Source organism: Anomalospiza imberbis, chromosome 16, assembly GCF_031753505.1.
Source record: "Anomalospiza imberbis isolate Cuckoo-Finch-1a 21T00152 chromosome 16, ASM3175350v1, whole genome shotgun sequence".
In the NCBI taxonomy this organism is placed as follows: Eukaryota; Metazoa; Chordata; class Aves; order Passeriformes; family Viduidae; genus Anomalospiza; species Anomalospiza imberbis.
This window is the reverse complement of record NC_089696.1, coordinates 6,209,792-6,229,220: the sequence shown is the minus strand read 5'-3', so window position 1 is coordinate 6,229,220 and position 19,429 is coordinate 6,209,792. Positions and strand designations below refer to the sequence as shown.

At 39.5% G+C, this 19,429-nt stretch overlaps 1 protein-coding gene and 1 long non-coding RNA gene across 9 annotated transcripts in view; one reads left to right on the top strand and one right to left on the bottom strand.

The window, feature by feature from the left end:
- The window catches only part of GRIN2A (glutamate ionotropic receptor NMDA type subunit 2A), a 161,853-nt gene extending 144,699 nt beyond the window's left edge, over nt 1-17,154 (top strand). For 6 of the 8 annotated variants that reach the window (XM_068206728.1, XM_068206733.1, XM_068206734.1 and 3 more), the window contains 2 exons: nt 7,512-7,750; nt 9,337-17,154. In XM_068206728.1, coding sequence (XP_068062829.1) covers nt 7,512-7,750; nt 9,337-11,130 — 2,033 coding nt within the window. In that variant the 3' untranslated portion in view covers nt 11,131-17,154. The remainder of the gene's footprint in view (nt 1-7,511; nt 7,751-9,336) is intronic. The other 2 variants (XM_068206730.1, XM_068206729.1) reach the window with 2 other exon arrangements.
- LOC137483553 (uncharacterized) lies at nt 16,535-19,181 on the bottom strand. Its single transcript, XR_011004519.1, has 2 exons — nt 19,053-19,181; nt 16,535-19,018 (listed from the first exon to the last, which is right to left on the bottom strand). It is a non-coding gene; the product is annotated as an uncharacterized lncRNA (long non-coding RNA).
- Nucleotides 19,182-19,429: the final 248 nt, after the last annotated feature.

Below are 19,429 nucleotides of genomic sequence, written 5' to 3'. Positions count from 1 at the left end.
GCCAATGATTTTGAGCCCTCTTTTTAATCTTGTTGACACTGGGAAAAAAATTAACCAAATACAGAGGGATGTAGGCTTGTGTTAGGGATAACTTCAAGCTCTCACTGAGTAGTTTATCTATATGTTTCTACATGAATAGTATTCCCATCCTGAGGACAGTTCTGGGGGGTCCAATTACAGTGACAATTATCAATCACACTGTAAGAGCAGCTCTGAAGTCTGAGTGTAAGGAAGCAGGCTACAAGATGCCAAATTTGTTACTCTAACAAGGAGGAAAAGAGACAGAGCAAAGACGAATGGGAATGACTTGCTGAAGAGTTTAAAGAATAGCTACTTAATTGTCTCAGAAGTATAATTATGCTCAAAAGGCTTCATCCCTTGGTCTGTGCAAGTTCACATACACAGCCCTGCTCATGGGAAGTTGAGATGAATAAGCATCTCAGTGTAAGATTAATTGCTTTGGAACTTTGAATCTTTTTTCTTATATAAAGGATATGAATGAAGTGCATTGCTAGTGAATTTCTGGCTTTGTTCATCTTGCTATCTATACAGCACATCTCATTATCTGCAAAAGCTTTGAGTTGATGATTAGCATCTGCAGCTTTGTTTAAGATAATTGATCATTGGGATGACTCTCTAAAGCCCAGTGGTGGTTGTGCTGCTTTTTTTGTCTTGCTGTGGTCACAAGATGAAACTTCCATTGTTTTTAAACAGAGAAATAAAAATATTTCTACTGAGACACAGAATCTCAATCTTCTGTTGAGAAATAGAAGCACCCAGGAGTTCAGAAACAACTCAAATGATACGGCTGCTAAGAAACAGCACCATCATTTTGTTTGGATCCTCCGCCCACAGCCACAGGAATGTGTCAGAACAGAAATGCCGTGCGCTGAGGAATCGCATGATCCCTGCTTTGATTTCTTTTCTGAACCTCTGTAGGAGCAGCTGGGCAGGCTGACGTCCCCAGCAGCAGCGTGGTACCTGGCAGCTGTCACTGCTGTGTGCACAGAGTGGGTGAGGTGCCAGGGGTGGGACAGGGCTCGGGCACTGTGGCATTTGGGAACGCACCCGTGCTCCTCCAGGAACAGCAGGAACTTTAGGCAGCTGTCTGCAGGCCCAGGTGTTGCTGATACTCCTCTGGCTTGGGCTGCACGTGCCATTTAAAGAGTGGTACTTCTTCTGAAAATAGCCTGCTAAGTCATTTGGGAGGCATTGTTTCTGAAACCCATAGCACTCTGTCTTTGGGATTTGGTGTAGAACCACTGGTGCATAGAAAGTGAGGAGAATTTAGTTTTATCTTTCTCTCTTTTTCTTTATGTCTTTCTCCCATCTCTCTTTTTTCTTCTTTTTTTTTCTAATTGTGATAAAATGAGATTACTGGACTAAAAATGACAAAGCTACTTCAGAATTTAGAGAGTAAGAGGGGTTCTGAGTGTGAATGGGATGAAGAGAAAGACAGCAAGGAGCCTTTAGCTATGAGGGATGCAGCACAATAGAGGGATAAAACGCTCATGGCAGCAGAAATGGTTGGATACAAGGAACAGAAAAAGCTGGGTAAAGAGAGCAATTTTGGGCAGAAGTGTTGAATACCAGCCAGCTGGCCAGGTTATACATCTACTTGTCTGAGGTATTTGTAATGTATTGCACTACCTGCAGATTAAGAGCTCAGTTCAAAAGACAGTATGGGAAGAGATCTCCAGGAAGAGGGCAGATGGTATGGCTGTATTAAGCCCTTAACCCTTGAAGCTGAAAACTTTAAAGCAATTAGAGACTCAGAGACATAAAGAAGAAAACTGGTTGTGGTCTGAGTTTCCACGGAGTCTGTTATCCCTTCCTAATAACTTTCAGTTCTGGTTAATCTTCATGTGCTTTTAGGGCAGCTTAGTACACTAAGAATTGTTTTCCTGGGTGGATAATTGCTTCCCAGTCCTTAAGAGTAATAGGTAACTGTGGAAATGAGATTTGCCCCTTTACATCTGGAAGGGGAAAGCTCTTTGCTATTTTTTTCATATTTTAGCATAAGCTTTCCAAATCACTGTCTAGATTTTAAGGAAGTGTGGCAGTGTGACTCACATGAGCTGATAAAGCCCATGAAGGAAATACGTATGTGATTATAAGGACATATTTTCGGTGTGTGCTGCTCAGGCAGAATACACCCACAATCACAGTGATTTTCTGTTTATATATTTAGTGTCCTCCTTAAGCAGTGGGTGGAACAAATGTGACTGAAGAGTGTGAGTGTATAAGTGGAGGGCGTTTGTGTAGCTGAACAAGAGTTAGAGGGATTGTAATATTGAAAGTCGTGCTTAGCAGTTTGTTAATTCATCCTTAACTAATGGGGACATGCAGAGTGAAGTCATTAGCTCACAGTAAGTTTATTGCTGTCAGTCATCTGTGTTCCTCTTGCTATTTTTGCAGGGAGAAATAACTCATAAAATAAGACTGAGAGAGATTGTTTTGGGGGATCCAGGCTGAATTTGAAAAGTTGCTGTGCTTTTATATAATCTCTTCTCTGAAACATTCTGTATGGATCATATAACTGGGTCAAATTGGAACTGATGAGCTTATTGAACCAAATGCACATCAACCCATTTGGCTGCTGACCCTGCTATTCAGGGGGAAACACCCTTTTATTTTAGAGTCCCCAAGTGGTGAGGTGCTTTCCTCCTCTGTCACTTAGGAGGAGTTCTACCACAGTAAACATGGAACAGCCTGTCCCTAAATTTGAAAACTACCTTTTGTCCAGCCTGAATAAGTAGGTGAGTCTGTTAGTGCTGCCAGGGTCTTTTGAAGATGATGCCCTACATCTGACCAGTGAGTGTATATATTTAACCCTCCTGTTCATCATCTCTACTGGGTACATGCCAGTTTGCTGTGCTGACTGCTCAGGGTAGGGCTTTGCACGAGAGCTCCCGCCCCTGACACTGTCACCAGCAGCCAGCTCCTTTGGCACCTTCTGCTGTGACACATGCGCCGAGATCTCCTGCGGTGACCTGCTCCTGGCCCGTGCCTTATGCAAGTCCCAGGGAAGTGCTGACTCCAGAGGTCTGCTGTACCTAACCAGCAAAGCAGCAAGGGTGCTGGGCTGCAGCTCTGCTTTCCCCACTGGGACAGGGCATCCTTTCCTCCTGCAGGATGTGCAGACTGCACAGAGCAGGGATGGCTGTGATGCATGACACAACACAGTGTATGGGAGAATTAATCTTTCCAGACAGCTCTCATTGATGCAAGGCAATGTTTTTTGGAGTCAGGGGTGGGTGACTGCCCATGCAGATGCAGTTGCTGGTACAGCTGCTGAAGGACCTGGCAGTTTGGTGCAGGTGTACCTGGCACTGGGGGTTCCAGTGCTCAGGTGGTTGCAGGTGCCTGTGTGCCACAGAAACAAAAGGAACCTGGGGAGACCAGTAACCCCCCTAAAAGAGTCCCAGAGAACTGGCACATCTCAGGAGCCAGTGACACAGGCAGAAAGGTGGCACAGCCTGCAAAGCCTGCTAAGGGTCCTGTTGAGGAAAAGCGTGTAATTCTACCCTTTCGACTGTATAGTTTCTGTGACTGGATAATGAAATTTTTATTGTGACAGAATTGTTTGGGAGACACAGTGGACAGTTTATCAGTGCTTCCCAGGATGATAATGTGTGAAATAGGCCAGAGGAGTTTATGTAGAAAGGAAGTCCCTTGTGGGATATGCAGGCCAAATGGCCAACTGGCACATTTCTGTGCAAATAAAAGCCCGAGCAGAGAGCTCCGTAACCACAGGAACAAACCCAAGAGGAGCACAAAGGGATGGGAGCACTGTTTGCACTGCAACCTGAACCCATTGTAAATAGTGCTGGATTACCAGTGAGAGAGCTGGAATGTTGCAATTTATTGGAGTTTTTGAACGAATACTGCAGACACTCAACATTGCTTGAACCATGGATTTTTAAAGCACGTGCTTGTGCTCATTCTTACGCTATAAATGAAACAGATCTTTTATGATACAGTGCTATAGAATTTTTAAAATATCTCTTAGTGTAGGAATCATGTAGTCACTTGTGAGTTTTTCAGGTTAAATAGATTGTGGATGTGTTAAACAGAAAATAAATACTGTATTTTTTTTGGTCAAATACACAGCGATGCTTCATTTTCTGGTCTTGTGCTAGTGTCATGATATACTTTGCTGCTGAGATCTGCAGCTGTTCATTTACACGTTAATCTAGTCCACACATGAATAAAGGTAGAAAATGGTTGTGGCATTACTTTCCTTTATTAAATGACTGAAGTGGAAATAAAACCCCTTAAAATAAGTCTGATTAATATTTATGAGTAACTTGAGACCCCCCCCCATTAGATGCAGACTTGAACTCCATTAACACTCAGTTCAGTGAGGCCTGGCATTTATGGATATTGAGGTTGCTGACTTAGAAATTCAAGGTCTGTTTTATGGAATATTTGGAGCTCCCACTTGCTAATGAGTATTATGCACACACAGGGATGACTGAACTCTCCAGTGCCTGGTAATCACAAATTGCTGGCCTTTCAATTGCCAGCTGTAATATACTGCTATAGGTGTCATCACCCTACACATTCAGCTCACAAATCAGACCATCCAAAAGGACTTGAAAGACAACATTCCTCCAAATGGACTTTGTTTTTTTAAATTAATTTATTTCCTGAACCAAATTATAATGAGCCTCAAAGTTCAATGTTTTGAACTCGAACTCCAGGCCAAGTTTGGAAGTGATAGATTTTAATAAGGAATGAATTAACACCACAGATAAAAAAGTTTCTTATGCCTGAGGATTTTGTTATAAAAATGTTACGGTTTCTGTGAATATCTGGTTTAAAGTGTAATGGGCAGGAAAAGCAATAAGGAGACTGGGCATTTTTTCCAGTTTTATAGGGTCAGCTATGCTGAAGTGTTATTACAGTTAAATTATTATCAGTTTTGTCTGTGTTTCTGTGCACACATACACACACATATATATAAATGTTTATGCACATGTATAAAAATATATACTGGAAATGGCAACTGCTTTATATGGAGAGACCAGAATTATCAGCATAATATGTCCATTCCCAGATAGCATCATTCCACAGATATGATAACCCAATGAGTAACAGTGCTCTGCTATCTATAAAAATGTGGATTCCTTTTGGGCATTACTTAACAGTGATTGCTGTCATTGTCAGACATTATGGAAGGGATGGATATTGCAATAGCAGGATCTGCAAGGCTCTGGGATGCTTTGTTCTTCTTTATTTGCAGGGCACTGTCATTTATCTTGACTCAAAACAAGCTTAGTTCATTTCTGTTGGGATGTTTTTGGAAAGGTTGCTGGATTATCAATAGTTACTTTAGATGTACATGCCAAAGGGAAAGGAACACGGAGGAAACAGTAATGAAAAAGAGGATTAAATTCCATTGTGAATTTTATTATGAACAATGAAAGGGCACAGCAGTCAAATCAAATTGATGCCTGACAATCATGGGAGATGTGAGTTTTCCTGTGGGAAGCAATGAGATCTGATTGGCAGAGCTTCAGCTAATGCACAGACCAGGAATATTGCTCTCTCTTTGGATCTGGGTTCTTTTCTCATCTATAGCCTCTGTGAGTTTTGTACACAGACCTTGGGGAGGACTTGAAAGAGAGACGAGGGAAACAGTCCACTGAGGTTTAGCAGAACAAAAGAAATCCAAATGTTCTAAGATATGGAAATGCAATAATGAACCACAATTATCTATGTGTGCAATAGCTATACTGTTACAATTAATAACTTATTGTCCTAGTGTCCTGGATTAGAAGATTTTTAAAGATTCATTAGGATTGACGTTCTTCTTTGGGATGCTCTTAGGTATTTTGAAGATTGAGCACTGTAATTAGGGAGAAGACACATTGCCTTTTGCAGATGTAGAGGTTCAATTCATGCTTCAAGCACAAAATTAAATTCGGAATTAGCTAGAGACTGAATAATCCCTCTTACAAATTTGTGAAATGCCTTTGCTAAAGTGCATCAGAACTTGCCCTTTCTACTTCAGTTTTTCATTCACATTCTGAGAAGCAATTTCTCCATCACAGTTTTGTGTTCCATTTCCAATTGAAACTCACATCCAAATTATCTCTGGGCTGCAGCTTTCCTGGTGCCCTGGCAGTCTATCCTGCAAAATGCTTTTTCACAGCAGGTCATTGAACTTCTAGTCTAGCTTGAAGGTAGCTGAAATGGCAATGTAGCTTCTAGCCATTTTTTCTGTTCTTTTTTTCTAGTGATGTATGAATTATAATAATACTGAAAATGTATTCCCTAATTACTGGGTAAGGATTAGGGATTTGTACCATGGAAATTCTTCCCTCATATTGAAGCCATATCTTAAATTGGAAAACACACCAAGACAGCTAATACTGTCCTTTTTGGCCCTCTACATTGCCTGCTGTATTTTCTATAAACAATGAAGTTTATGACATTAAAAATGATAACATAATTACTCAGCTGACTATAGCCCAAGAGAGTAAAAAGGCCTGTATGCTCATGCAGTGCTTCACTAAGAGCAACACTAAATGTTTGGAAATTAGTCAGTCATGCAAAATAATAATAATAAAAAAGTTGGCAGGAACAATTGCAGTTTCTTGCCCACCTCTGTCCATGCTGGCAGTCGCAAGCACTGGTAGGTGACAGTGTCCTTCATCCGAGGCCAAATCTCGGCAGTGAAATATGGATTCAAAGTTAAGAGTACACAAGAGAGGGAGGGAACGGATTTCCTTCCTTAGCTTTAAGTAAGTGAAGTGTTTTAATGGCAGTGAAGATGTGGCCCAGCCAGAACCATTGCAGGCACATGATGAGGCTGTTTGTGTTTCTGTTGCTGCCCAGGATGCTGGAATGGCAGCAGCACAAGGGAATAGGTACCAGAGATGAATGCAGAAACCAGATGTGTCAGGAGAGCTTCAGCCATGACATTGCAGCTTAATTGCAAGGAAGAAATAAGGTCACAATGGATCAGATGGGAAAGAACAAACTTCTCATGACAGATTCTAAAAGAATCGCAAGAATTTGTGACATTTGTCTTGTGATTTTAAAGGGAAGGGCCAAAGGGAGGGGTCAGAGTGGATCAGGGAGGTACCAGTGCAGGGCAGTGAAGAGGAGGGGCATGAAAGGGTCTGGTTGAGCATCAGGATGCTTCTCTGACGAGTTATCTCTCTGATCAATACACCCTGTCCCAGCTCTTTACTAACTCATTCCACTCTCTGTAACAAGTCCTAATAGTTATAGCAAGCAGAAGAAAGTTCTATCTAAACCACAGAGCCTGCTTTCTAGAGCATCCAGCTTCCCACGTAATTTATGAAATCTGAGGACATCTGAAACTAGGGTGCTGTGAGTTGAAATCTGCTATATTTGCAACTCCTGGCTAGATAAGTCTGCACTGCTCCACGAATGAAGCATTAAATGGTGCTGTATTTTTAAACTTGCAAAGACTTTCAAATTCTGTGAGCAGTAATTTTTGCATTTTAACTGGTTTGACTCCTTGCTCTCCCTAGGGGAAATGGAAGAGTTAGAAACCCTGTGGCTGACTGGTATTTGTCACAACGAGAAGAACGAAGTCATGAGCAGCCAGCTGGACATCGACAACATGGCAGGAGTGTTTTATATGCTCGCAGCAGCCATGGCACTCAGCTTAATAACCTTTGTCTGGGAGCACTTATTTTACTGGAAACTTAGATTCTGCTTCACTGGAGTCTGCTCAGATAGGCCAGGATTGCTGTTCTCAATCAGCAGGGTCAGTACTACTTTCATTTTTCCCCTTTAGGCAACAGAAAGAATAAACACTGCCTCCCTAAAACATTATCCTTCCTTTTATTCCCACCTGGACATTTAAAGTACATGTTAGAGCAGCAGTGTGGTGCTCTGGAGTAGTCAATGGTCTTAGGATGTACTTGCATTCCTTGGGAAGTCTTAATCCATTGGACTGTTTAGGGTATGAATTATCATATGCCAGGATAATCAGTAATTAAATATTGAAAACAAACACAGTAAGAGAAAATTTCGATGAAGAAATGGTAGATGCAGGAAATGTATTAATTTCCACATTAAAAATAAAAAAAAAACAAAGAAAAAAACCCCCTAATTTGGTAAGTGACATTAGCCGTCAGCTTTGTGCATTTCTTAAGCAAGAGAATTTTAAGCTATAAAAATACAATAGAATATTTTTGTAAGCTTTTCTTGATAAAAAACTTGAATAAACTGTATGAGAAAAGGTCAAATACAGGTATCATTTATGTCTGGTTAGACACTAAGGCAAGTATTAATGATAACTTTACCAGACCCAAAGGGGATTTACATATGCAAGACACTGATACTTGTAAAAAAAATGGAAATGTGGGTTTATTCTATTATTTTTGACAAATTGGTTGGGTTTTTTCTTTATACATTTTTAAAACAGATAGAACTTTCATTAGGTAATTGATTTTTCTGGATTTTTTATATAGCTGAGGAGAACTGAAAATGATACTAAAATGGCTAATTGCTTTAAAGTGTGCTGCAATTACCCTGTTGAGTAGATTGGAGCATTTTGGAACTGTATTAAAAATAGTCTGCACTAGCCTATTGGGGATTGCTAGAAACCACATGCACCTTAACATCCACATTTTATATTTGAACTTTAAGTTTCTGGCCTTTTTTATATTAAACTCTCCTAAGAAATACTGGGGAAAATAAGTATTTATGTCTAAGGTAAATGTCTGAGAATTGCTAGTTCACAGGGTTGGAAATGTCAACTGGGCTCACAGGAGTGACCAAAGAGGTTGAAGTGAAAAAATAGGCTTCAGCCTTTTGCTCAAAATTAACTCAGATGCAGCTTTAGAAAGAGCTGGTTTTTTTCACATGTACTGGGATAGGGATCAGAAAAGCTAAAATATGATGACTAGAAGTCTTTTTATTTCAGTACAAGTGAAGAGTACCTTAATCTCCAATAAAATAGTCCCACTACAGGTTTGTTTAGAGGGGAAACTTAATCACTGGTTTAAAATAAGAGAGTATCTACTGCTGAAGGCTAGTTTCATTTTGTGACAAGATTAGGGAACCCTTTAAGGTACCTTCTAATCTTGTATTCTGGAATAATCTGGGGAGGCCAAGACAGACCACTGGTTTGTGAAATACTGGCAGTTTTTCTCCTTTGTAGTTCTAACAGATACAGCAGAAAATATTCCTCCATTTCAATGCAAGGAAATGATAAATATTTAGAGATGTACTTTGAATCTTTCAAGTAATGAGATAAGAAATGTTTAATTTTTCTTTATTGCTAATTAAAACTAAAATGGAAATTGTAAAAAGTGATTTAATTTGTTTTCTATTACTCATATACAGGGTATTTACAGTTGCATTCATGGAGTACACATTGAAGAGAAGAAGAAGTCTCCTGACTTTTCTTTGACCAATTCACAAACCAACATGTTAAAACTGCTGCGAACAGCGAAGAACATGACCAATATCAATCCTTCAAGGATTGACTCCCCCAAAAGAACAGCTGATTTTATTCAGAGGGGTTCTTTGATTATGGACATGGTCATGGATAAGGGAAACTTGATATTTTCTGATAACAGATCCTTTCAGACAAAGGACAACTTTTTTGGTGACAACATAAGTGAACTGCAGACACTTCCTGGCAATCGACACAAGGACAATCTGAACAACTATGTTTTCCAAGGGCAGCATCCTCTCACACTGAATGAATCCAATCCAAATACAGTAGAGGTTGCAGTAACAACAGAAGCAAAAGCGAACTCCAGACCCAGGCAGCTTTGGAAGAAATCTGTTGAATCTTTACGCCAAGATTCTGTACGTCCGGGCCAAGGAGGTTCTCAGAGAGAAAATGGGTCAGAGGAAAACCGGCAGCTTTCATTGAAAAGCCAAAGATACCTTCCTGAAGAGATTGTCCATTCAGATGTCTCAGAGACATCAAGCAGAGCTACTTGCCACATGGAAGCTGAAAACAACAACAAGCACCACAAAACCAAGGACAATTTTAAAAAAAGGACAGTAGCATCAAAATACCCAAAAGACTGTAGTGAAGTAGAACTGACATATCTGAAAACCAAACAGGGCTCTCCACGGGATAAAATCTACACGATTGATGCTGACAAGGAGCCAGGATTCCGCTTGGACACACCTCAGTACATTGAAAACATTGTTCTTCCAGAACCTGTAGAGCTTCCTGATGTTTACCAAGATCACAGCGACAACTACAGGAAAGCTGAACATGCTAACAGGACTCCTTCACATAATGAAGACAGTCTTCCAAATAATGACCAGTATAAACTTTATGGAAAGCACTACACTCTCAAAGAAAAAAATGCTACCCTAGGTGACCTGAACGATAGGTACAGGCAGAATTCCACCCACTGCAGGAGCTGTCTCTCCAACATGCCCACTTACGCGGGGCACTACTCGACCAGATCTCCCTATAAATGCGATGCATGCTTGCGGATGGGGAACCTCTATGATATTGAGGAAGATCAGATGCTGCAGGATACAACGAACTTATCACTTCCTGAAGAAATATATGAGCGTACTTGGTCACAAAGTAGTGCTCTGCAATATCATAAAAAGAATAAACTGAGGATTAGCAGGCAACACTCTTTTGATAATATCGCTGATAAGTCCAGGGAAATTGATATTGGAAGACCTTCTCGTAGTATAAGCTTGAAAGAAAGAGAGAAATTTCTTCAAAGTAGTCCATATGCAAGCATGTTTAGTGTTCCCTCAAGCAAACTGTTGAGCAACAAGGCCTCACTTTTAACTCATGCTCTGGAGGACAGTAAGCGGAGCAAGTCCCTGTACGCTGTTCACTCGGATGATAACCCCTTCCTGCACTCCTATCGTGATGACCAGCATTTATCTCTTAGGCGAAGTCCAGCTGATCTTTATAAACATTCATTGCCAACAAGAGGAAGAAATGATAATTATTTAAGGTCATCCATACAGTCTACAGCATCATACTCTTCCAGGGATGGTCGGATCCATAATGACATGTACATTTCAGAGCATGTTTTGCCTTACGTTGCAAATAGGAATAGCTTGTACTCAACTCCAAGGGTTTTAAATTCCTGTAGCAATACACGTGTGTATAAGAAAAGGCCTAGCATTGAATCAGATGTTTAAATTTTCCATGAACACTTTATCTATAGGGAAAGAATAGTTGCCACCATCTTAGAGGGAGAACTTTTCCTTTAACAGTATCCTGCTCTGGTAAATGATACGTAAACCTCTCCCTTTCCCAATGTACTTTTGTACATGAATAGGTAAACTGGTATGCTCTGATCTGTCCTTTTAAAATATGTCTTGTTAAAAAGGATAAAAAATAGCCATTTATGTGTGCTTTATATATAAATGGCAAATTGTACTGAAATAGCCCCAATATATGTTGGCAACTATGCTATTTTGTACCTAATTATTTTACTATTTCGGTTATTCTAATTTATGTTGCTAAGTATCATTCAATGTACTTTTGTCCTTAGAAATGTTTAATGATTTTCTAGTACTGGATAAGCAATATGGTATGCATGTAGTATGACACAGACAACAAGAAATAGGGATGCATTTGCACAGATTCAAAAGTAAGACTCTAAAAGAGAACGGAAAGCTAAGACTTCCAAAATGTATTTTAGCTTCATAATCATTTTCAAAGCCAAATAATAATTTAAAAAAAACCCCAAACCCCAGGACCTTAATAAATAAAATACAGTGTGTTAGCACAAAATTAGGATGTTCTTCTAGACTGACAGACAGTAGATGGGAAGGCAGTAACCCAAACATGTGAACTGCTGTGTACCAAAAGGAAGCCCCGTGAATATTGGTTAATGTTCATGTACAAATGCTTTTCTTATATTGCACATGCACTTACCATTACAAAGTAAGCTCATTGAAAAGTTTGCAGTAATCTTGTCAGAAATTTCACAGCTGCCTATTCCAGAGTATATATTTTTAGATATCACTATATGGCACTTACTATGGAGCTGTGGACTTTATTAGTAACCTTGAGGCCTAATGTGTATGTAAGTTTGCATTTGCCCCTTACTGGTGATTACTCAGGGCTGTATAGTATTTCTTTTATTCTTTCACTTCCCAAACCAAATCCCAACCCACTGTAGTTCTTTGTTCATAGTGTATTAGTGAGAACTAATTAATTGTATATTAATAGTATTAAAGCTGTTAATACAGTATCAAACACCGACAGCCATAAGTTCAGTGTGGTCAGTGAGGAGCGTGGTACCATTTATTTCCATACACAGAGAAAGATTAACACCTTTGGAAGGACTTCTTCCTTCCACAATATTGTGCATATTTGTTGAACATTAGACCATTTTTCTAACCTCTCCAATCAAGTCTGTTGTATAAAGTGAATATATGCACACGTAACTAAGAAACAGTATCTTTATTATCACTTACTGATACACAAAGGGATTCACATAACAGGGATGCATTGTTATATGACTTTTCCTTCTATAGATGTCAATCAGATTATTTCACAAATAAAATGTCTGCTACACACCCCTCCTTACCCTCACTGGAAGAAAAAACCCACTAGATTTTAACCAGAAGGGGACATAAAAGAGAAGAGAGGAAGCCTTTCAGGAGTAGAGTGTACAGCAGTAAATTTAATTTCAACTAAAGAAGTAAATATAATTACTAATAAATTTAACTATTGAAAGTGTTCCAGAGGTGGTGCTCTACCATTTTCCTGCTACTCTAAGAATTGCTTTGGGATTTTTATGTAGATGAAATTTAGATTATTCAAGTGTTATTCCCTCCATTTCACTGAAGAACAGTGAGCAGGGAAACCATTACCACTGTGAATTGGAAAATGTGAATATTATCCTAACTTTTCTCTAAACTGAAACTCTTTTCAGCAGAATCGTGCCTGTCAGCTGTAATTGAAGCTTCTGCATGCCAGAGGTGCAGTATGCAAGGTGTTTAATTTAGAACAGCATACTGCACAGCAGAGTTGCAAATGGGAGATAATATAAATGATGTGTAGGGATAGTCAAAATAAAGCTTCTTGAATTTTGTTTACAGCTTTTTTTTTTATTAAACAGATTTAAACTGACTTTGGCTATCGAAGTCCAGAATGAGTTCTTGGTATTTGCAGATGTATTTTTACCTCCACCATGATGGTGAAGGATGGTATTTTTTAAGGAATGAAATGTAATGAGATTTGGGCTTCCGAGTCTCTTTCCAGCTTCCAAAACTCTCAGTACACTTTATTATAAGTATGATCAGAAAGCATATCTATGGGTATCTCTATGCTGTTCAGGTAAAAATATGTTTTGAGTATTCTTTATTCAACATTTGGTCATAATTATTGGCCCTGATTCACACGGGATGCTTTCTGATTCTGCACTGGAGGGAGTTTTTATAAAAAGAGAAGCTCCTTACCTGCCCTTAGAGAGACTCAGATTTCTTAGGAAGAGCTGTGTGAGCTAAGTAGGGTTAGGATGTCTGTGGGATGAACACTACTTGTCCTGAACCCAAACCTTTTCCCAAAGACACAAGTATGCTTTGCTCTTAAGTCTACAGGAAGGCAAATGCACTGCAGGCATAATGTGATCATGACTATAATAAAAATATTTCAGGCAAATTTTAATATCCGGTCCAAATCATAGTATATTAAGTAAAATCCAAAGTGTTTTGAACTCTCTGATGTGTTTCAGCAGATATGATATTTGCTGATGTCACGCCAAATCCTGCCATGGATGTTGCTGAGCATTTTACCCAGTAAATCATAAAACTCAGTGGTGGCTCTTGTCTTCACATCATCATTAAGCTCTCAAGTATTTGTTGATCACTCCAAGTCTTTTGTATCATCATTTCTATCTAACCAGACACACATTATTCAATATTTATATGAGTACTGTATGGGAAGCTGTGGGAAAGAATAATTCCCATTTACATTTTCTCTCTTGACATTCAGTTGTAAACATCCTCAACCCATGTGGATTTATCTTTCTGTGAAAGGTACAAGCAAATTAGCTACAACAAAATGTATTGCAGTGTTTGCTTTTTCTGATTTGAGCATATTTCTGGTGATTGTAGAGATTTATTATTATTATCTGCAATATGCAATACAACCACCTGCCCTAAACCAAAATAATGAGATTGAGGGAAGACTTGATAATGTTGCACAGCAGTTATTCACATGGAAATATAAGATGCTGCCTTAAAGAAGGAAAAAAACCCACCAGATACTGAAAGTAGAGGGAATAAGACTCTGCATGCTTTTGTTGTTTTGATCTTGGCATAAATCCGAGTCGATAAAGGGGGAAGGAGAGCTGAGGCAGGGCTGTGGGCAGTAGCCGGTGCGCTTGCAGATGTGCTCGTTTAAAGAAGAAGCAGCTGAGAAGTTGAAGGAAAATCTTCAACAGAGCCACAAGCCACAGCTTGTGAGGCTCAGCCTAGAGCACGTGGAATTCTGAATTTTGCCTGAGCTTTGTTGATATATTTGCACTGACTTTCAATTAAACCGAGATCAAGACTTTTCTGTATTTCCCTCTCTCTCACTCTAGCTGCTGCTATACTTGAAGAGGAGAAAAGAATCTTCCTGCATAAGTGGCCATCCTTTCTGTACCTTTCTGGATGGTGCTGGTGACTTGTTACATTTTCCTGATTACAGCTCTAGCAGTTTGTTGGTCATTCCTATCACCACGATTTCCTGTGACTCCAGCTGGAACTGAATCAGGCTGTAAATGATATGGGCCATTCTTGGTAGCATGTCCTGTAGTGTCACACTGCTCCTGGATGACACCTTTTGTGGAGGCAGGATATTGAATTGCTGAGGAATGCAGTAGGTACATGGAGGTAAAACCAGATATGTAGACATACCTGCCTCTTGCTTTCTTTCTCTTTTAAAGATATTGTAGAATTTTTTCATGTTTTTTGTCTTTCCCTTTTCACCACAGTAAATTTTCCTTTTTTCTCTCAAATAGATTTTGTGTTCTGCTTGTGTTTCTTAGAACAGTGTAGCCACCCACTAATTTAAAAGCATGGAAATAAGATATTTTAATATATAACATAAAATTAAGGAAAATTAAGAGATTTTGCATTTCTGGAAAATTTAATTTAATGTTTTTGCAGCTTTTGCTCAGAATTCATTACTCTGCTATCTAAGAAGCTTGGTTAGGAGAAAGAGTGCTGTGGACAAACACAAATGAAATCACCACCAGCTCATCGTGTTTTGGCAGCATCTCATAAATACATGTCTCTTTATGGTCTTTCAGGAACACTTAAGAGGTGAAATAAGGCTCAAAAGGGAAATCAGGTGTGTTTTATTTTTTTCTGAATGAAAGCAAAACTTTTTATACAGTTTTAAAGGAAGCAAAGGCTAGAGCTGTGTGGGTAGCTTTGGGTTTCTGTGCTGGAAGGCTGAGCTCTTTCTGTTACCAGTAGGGAGAGAGAGAGAGAGAAAGCAAGAGAGAAAGCAAGCTCCCTCTGGATGGAAGTTCAGAGGTCTGAAGGCTCTGGAGCAGTTATATGGGGGATGTGTCCAGAAATATATTACCTCTCTCTGTTGACTTTTTAGGAAGTATAGTCTCCTAATTTAGGTATCTCAGGCAGGCTTAGAAAAGCAATGATCTATTTACGTCCAGCCTCAAAAATCTGCCAGGTAAATCTGCAAGTGAGTACCAGGTTCAGCCTTGGAGGTGTTATAGGTTCCTGTGCTCATGCAAATACGGTTTTTTGTGGGGTTTGCAATACCCACTGTATAGTTGGGATGATAATGTGACTACCTAGCATGGGAGAAAATTGTCAGAATCAAATTCCTGTGTAATAAGTTCATACTTTCATATTTCTGCATATGCAGAAATTGAAGCATATGCACCTTAGAGATGGGGAAGATTTTGGTACTGTTCCCTCCCTTGCTCGGTTTATCAGTGTAGAACAGAAATTGTGTCACAAATCTAAGGGTCTGAGAATCTGCCTGGATTTAGGAAGAATTCAAGAGGTGATTTTTTTTTTTTTTGTTGGTTTACATTGCATTTAAGATGGTTTTTATATAAAACCTAGTGAAAACAGAACTTTTATGAAAAAATGCTCTCCTACCTAATATAAAATAATAACTATCCTGTGGCTTGGCTAGATTGTGTCAAGTGTTAATCATCAAATTGTGTACTTTCAAGATGAGTGTCATACATTCCCTTGCTAAACTTTCCTAGCTCTGGTCCTATCTTAGCTCAAAAGTCCTTTTAAAGCAGATACCTTTCCTGTGTAGGACAGTCTGGTTTGCAACATAAAAACAGTTTTCCAGGGATAGACTTAAATTATTTCTTCAGCAATGATTTTTTTTTCTTTTTTGTTAATCTAAACTTCCTTTCTATTGAGAGCTGAGCCTTCCAAACTTAGCAGTACTGAAGGAACTTCTGAAAGAATATAAAGGCTTTTCAAAGTGTGGCTTATGATACGAGCCATTTCCCTGCCCAAACTCACATGTACTGTCTTATTTAAATGTATTGGCCACATGTCAGCATTCGAGGGAGCTCAGTTTAATCACAGCTGTGTATTCCTTTGTGACGTGGGTATAAGTACAGAGAGGAATGTGGTGTGATGGAAGAAAGGCTCGATGTGCTCTGGCTGGAGTCACCAGTGAAGCTGTGGTTAAATGGGAGTAGCCTCACGGCCGTACTGTCTCTTACATGTTTCTGGTCATGCAGAGTCCGTGTCTGATGTGCCCATACTGTACATGGTGCAGAGCTCCTGTCGAGTTCCTCAGCTGTCCTTGTGGAGCTGCTCCCATGCTCGCCCCCATTCCCGTGTCGCAGCGGTGTCTGTCAGAGGGGAGGTGGCTGCTTGTGCTCTCCAGTGTCTTGGTCCGACTCAAGGGGAGCTGCAATCCTGCCCTGCTTCTCCCTGCTCTGCTGGGGAGGGTTCCTGCACTCTCTGTAAATAAGCTCTTCATTTATTTCCCTCACTCAAGCTTTAACTTTTTTTCTCCCCCTGCTTCTCTTGACCTGTGTACAGAGTATGCGCTCTAAAATTATGTGCTCTTCCAAAGTCCTGTGACTTTGGAAGCCAGGAATACAGGTGTGCCTCACATTGCAATGCGGTGAAAATGCACTTGGTTCTCCTCGTGGGATCATGAGCTTTTTTGTTCCATACTGCAGAATGTCTCTGCCATGGTTGAAACTGTTCTTTTTTTAAAAAAAATTCTGCCATTCTAAGAGCTGTAAGAATCCACTGCTGATTTCATGATAATTTTGTCATATCTATAATTTAAGAACCAGAAATAATATAAGTAAAAATAAGTTACCTCACTATTTACCAGGTTTTTGTTGTTTTGCGCTTAAATGACAATTTTTACTCCTTTTGCTTAATTCTTTACCTGTATTGGAAACAAGGCTAAATTAGTAGAGAATATAGCCATGCTGTAACATTGTCATGCAATACCTTTATTAATAGATAACCACACTAAATATAGTATTACATATTTAAAAGAGAGATGGGTTCGACTCTCCAACTCTTAAAAAGTAGTGGTGATAAGCAGTTATACTACTAGATGTTTTGTCCTTTCCCTTTTGTATTAGTATTTGTTTTCACTAATATATTTCAAAAACTATATTTCTGTGCACGTTAGAAAACTGTGAAAATACATACCAATAAATATTGTGATAATTATTCAGTGCACTGTAAAGTTCCAAGTGAGATGATAGTTTGCTTCTGGGAATTGACAAAAGTTTCCTCACATCTCAGAAATGGTACTAAGCTTTAATGTGGGAAAATGGTAATATTTACAGTGACATGAAATTTTAATGGAGAATGTCTTGTTCTGCACTTCTGGTACTATTAGAAGAAATGATATGTTTTTCTCAGCAAATGCATTATGAGATAACATTTTAAAATTTGTTTTGTGCATTGCAGTACATAAGAATAACCGCTTTGAAGAGATTTGTGTTACTTCATTACTACAGCATTCTTTTGTCTGATAATTTTTTTTTCCTGAGCCCGTTGAATAATGGTGTTTAATGGCAAAAACCTTTTTGGGAATGTATTTTGGCTTCTGTCTCACATTGCAAACCCTGAGCTTGGACTCGTAGTGATGCAGTCGAAGGCCCCGATGAGGCTGCTCTGCCTTTCTGCGCTCCTGGGGACGGGGACCTTCCTTGTTCCCAGCTGGGACGAGATTAGAGGAGTCCAGAACACTTTTGGAGGATGTGCTGTGCAACAATACAAGTGTAAATGATCTTCAAAAGTGCAAATAAAAAGAAATTGGAGGTTCACAGCCACACTAGTGGCGCGGGAGGGGTCTGTGACAGGGGTCTGCAGTTTCTGGAGGAGATGATAATTTTTAACTAAAGTAATTTGAATTCTACTTAAGTTTCTGAAAGTAACTGAAAAAGCGGGAGTTTCCTTTTTCTTTTAAAGCCAAAGTACTTACATTTTCATATGAGGTTTCACAGGAAAATGGGCCAAAGAATACAATTAAATATGCAAATGGTTAATCCTATGGAAAAGGGTATCCTGTTATCTTGATATGCACAAGCATATTAATGGTAATAGGAACAATGTGTGTAATTTTCCTGTATATTGCTGTGTAGGTTGCACTATTTTGAATGACACAAGCCTGATATTTTAATTACCAAATACCATAAGATGCTGTTTATTAATAGTTTAAACTTGTTAACCTAAATATATATACAGTATACACAGGCGTGCGTGCATACACCTTCCAACCCAGTCATGCATGAGTAATCTCCCAAAGCTGTGGGACACATTTCAGCAGTGCTTTATTTTAAGTGGTTTTCTCCTTTCCAAACCTCCCACCTCTAGAAATCTTCTAGCAGCTTTTATTGTAGTGTTGGATACCAGGTACAGAGGGGCTAAAGGACTGGTTTGGGTCAGGATTGCTCTGTGCTAGGACACATGGAAACATTCAGAGAGTTGCTGTCCAAAAGAGCTGGAATTGATGCTTGCTGTAATAACCAAGCCATAGGAAAAGGATGGCTTTTCATGCTGGTTTAAAAATCTTGGCCAGAGAGGCTCTACTGGCCTGTTGACTGACCTTAAACTGAGTCTGACCTTAAATTAAGACTGACCTTAAACTCGGTGTCAGCTGATGTGATCCACATCTGGTCATCTTTTACTTAAGGCAGCTGAGGAAGGATCCTCCAGAACAAAATTCCCAGGGAAGAGGAGCTGGTGTGTGCACCAGTGTGTTCTCCCATGCAGACTGGGCAGGGTCCAAAACGGGTTTTGCATGCCAGGCAGGATTGATCAGTGGTGAGTAAGGCACAATCACATCTCTCCATGCACAGGCTTTTGTGCTTGCTGGCACTGGTGATGTGGAGATTTCCGCTGAGGAATGAGTGGCTGCTTTTCTAAATTTATACTGCTCTAACTACAACTTAAAAAAATACCTTGGGATCATTTGGTGGAAGTAATTATTGAGCTATTTTTGAAAGAGAAAGTTGTA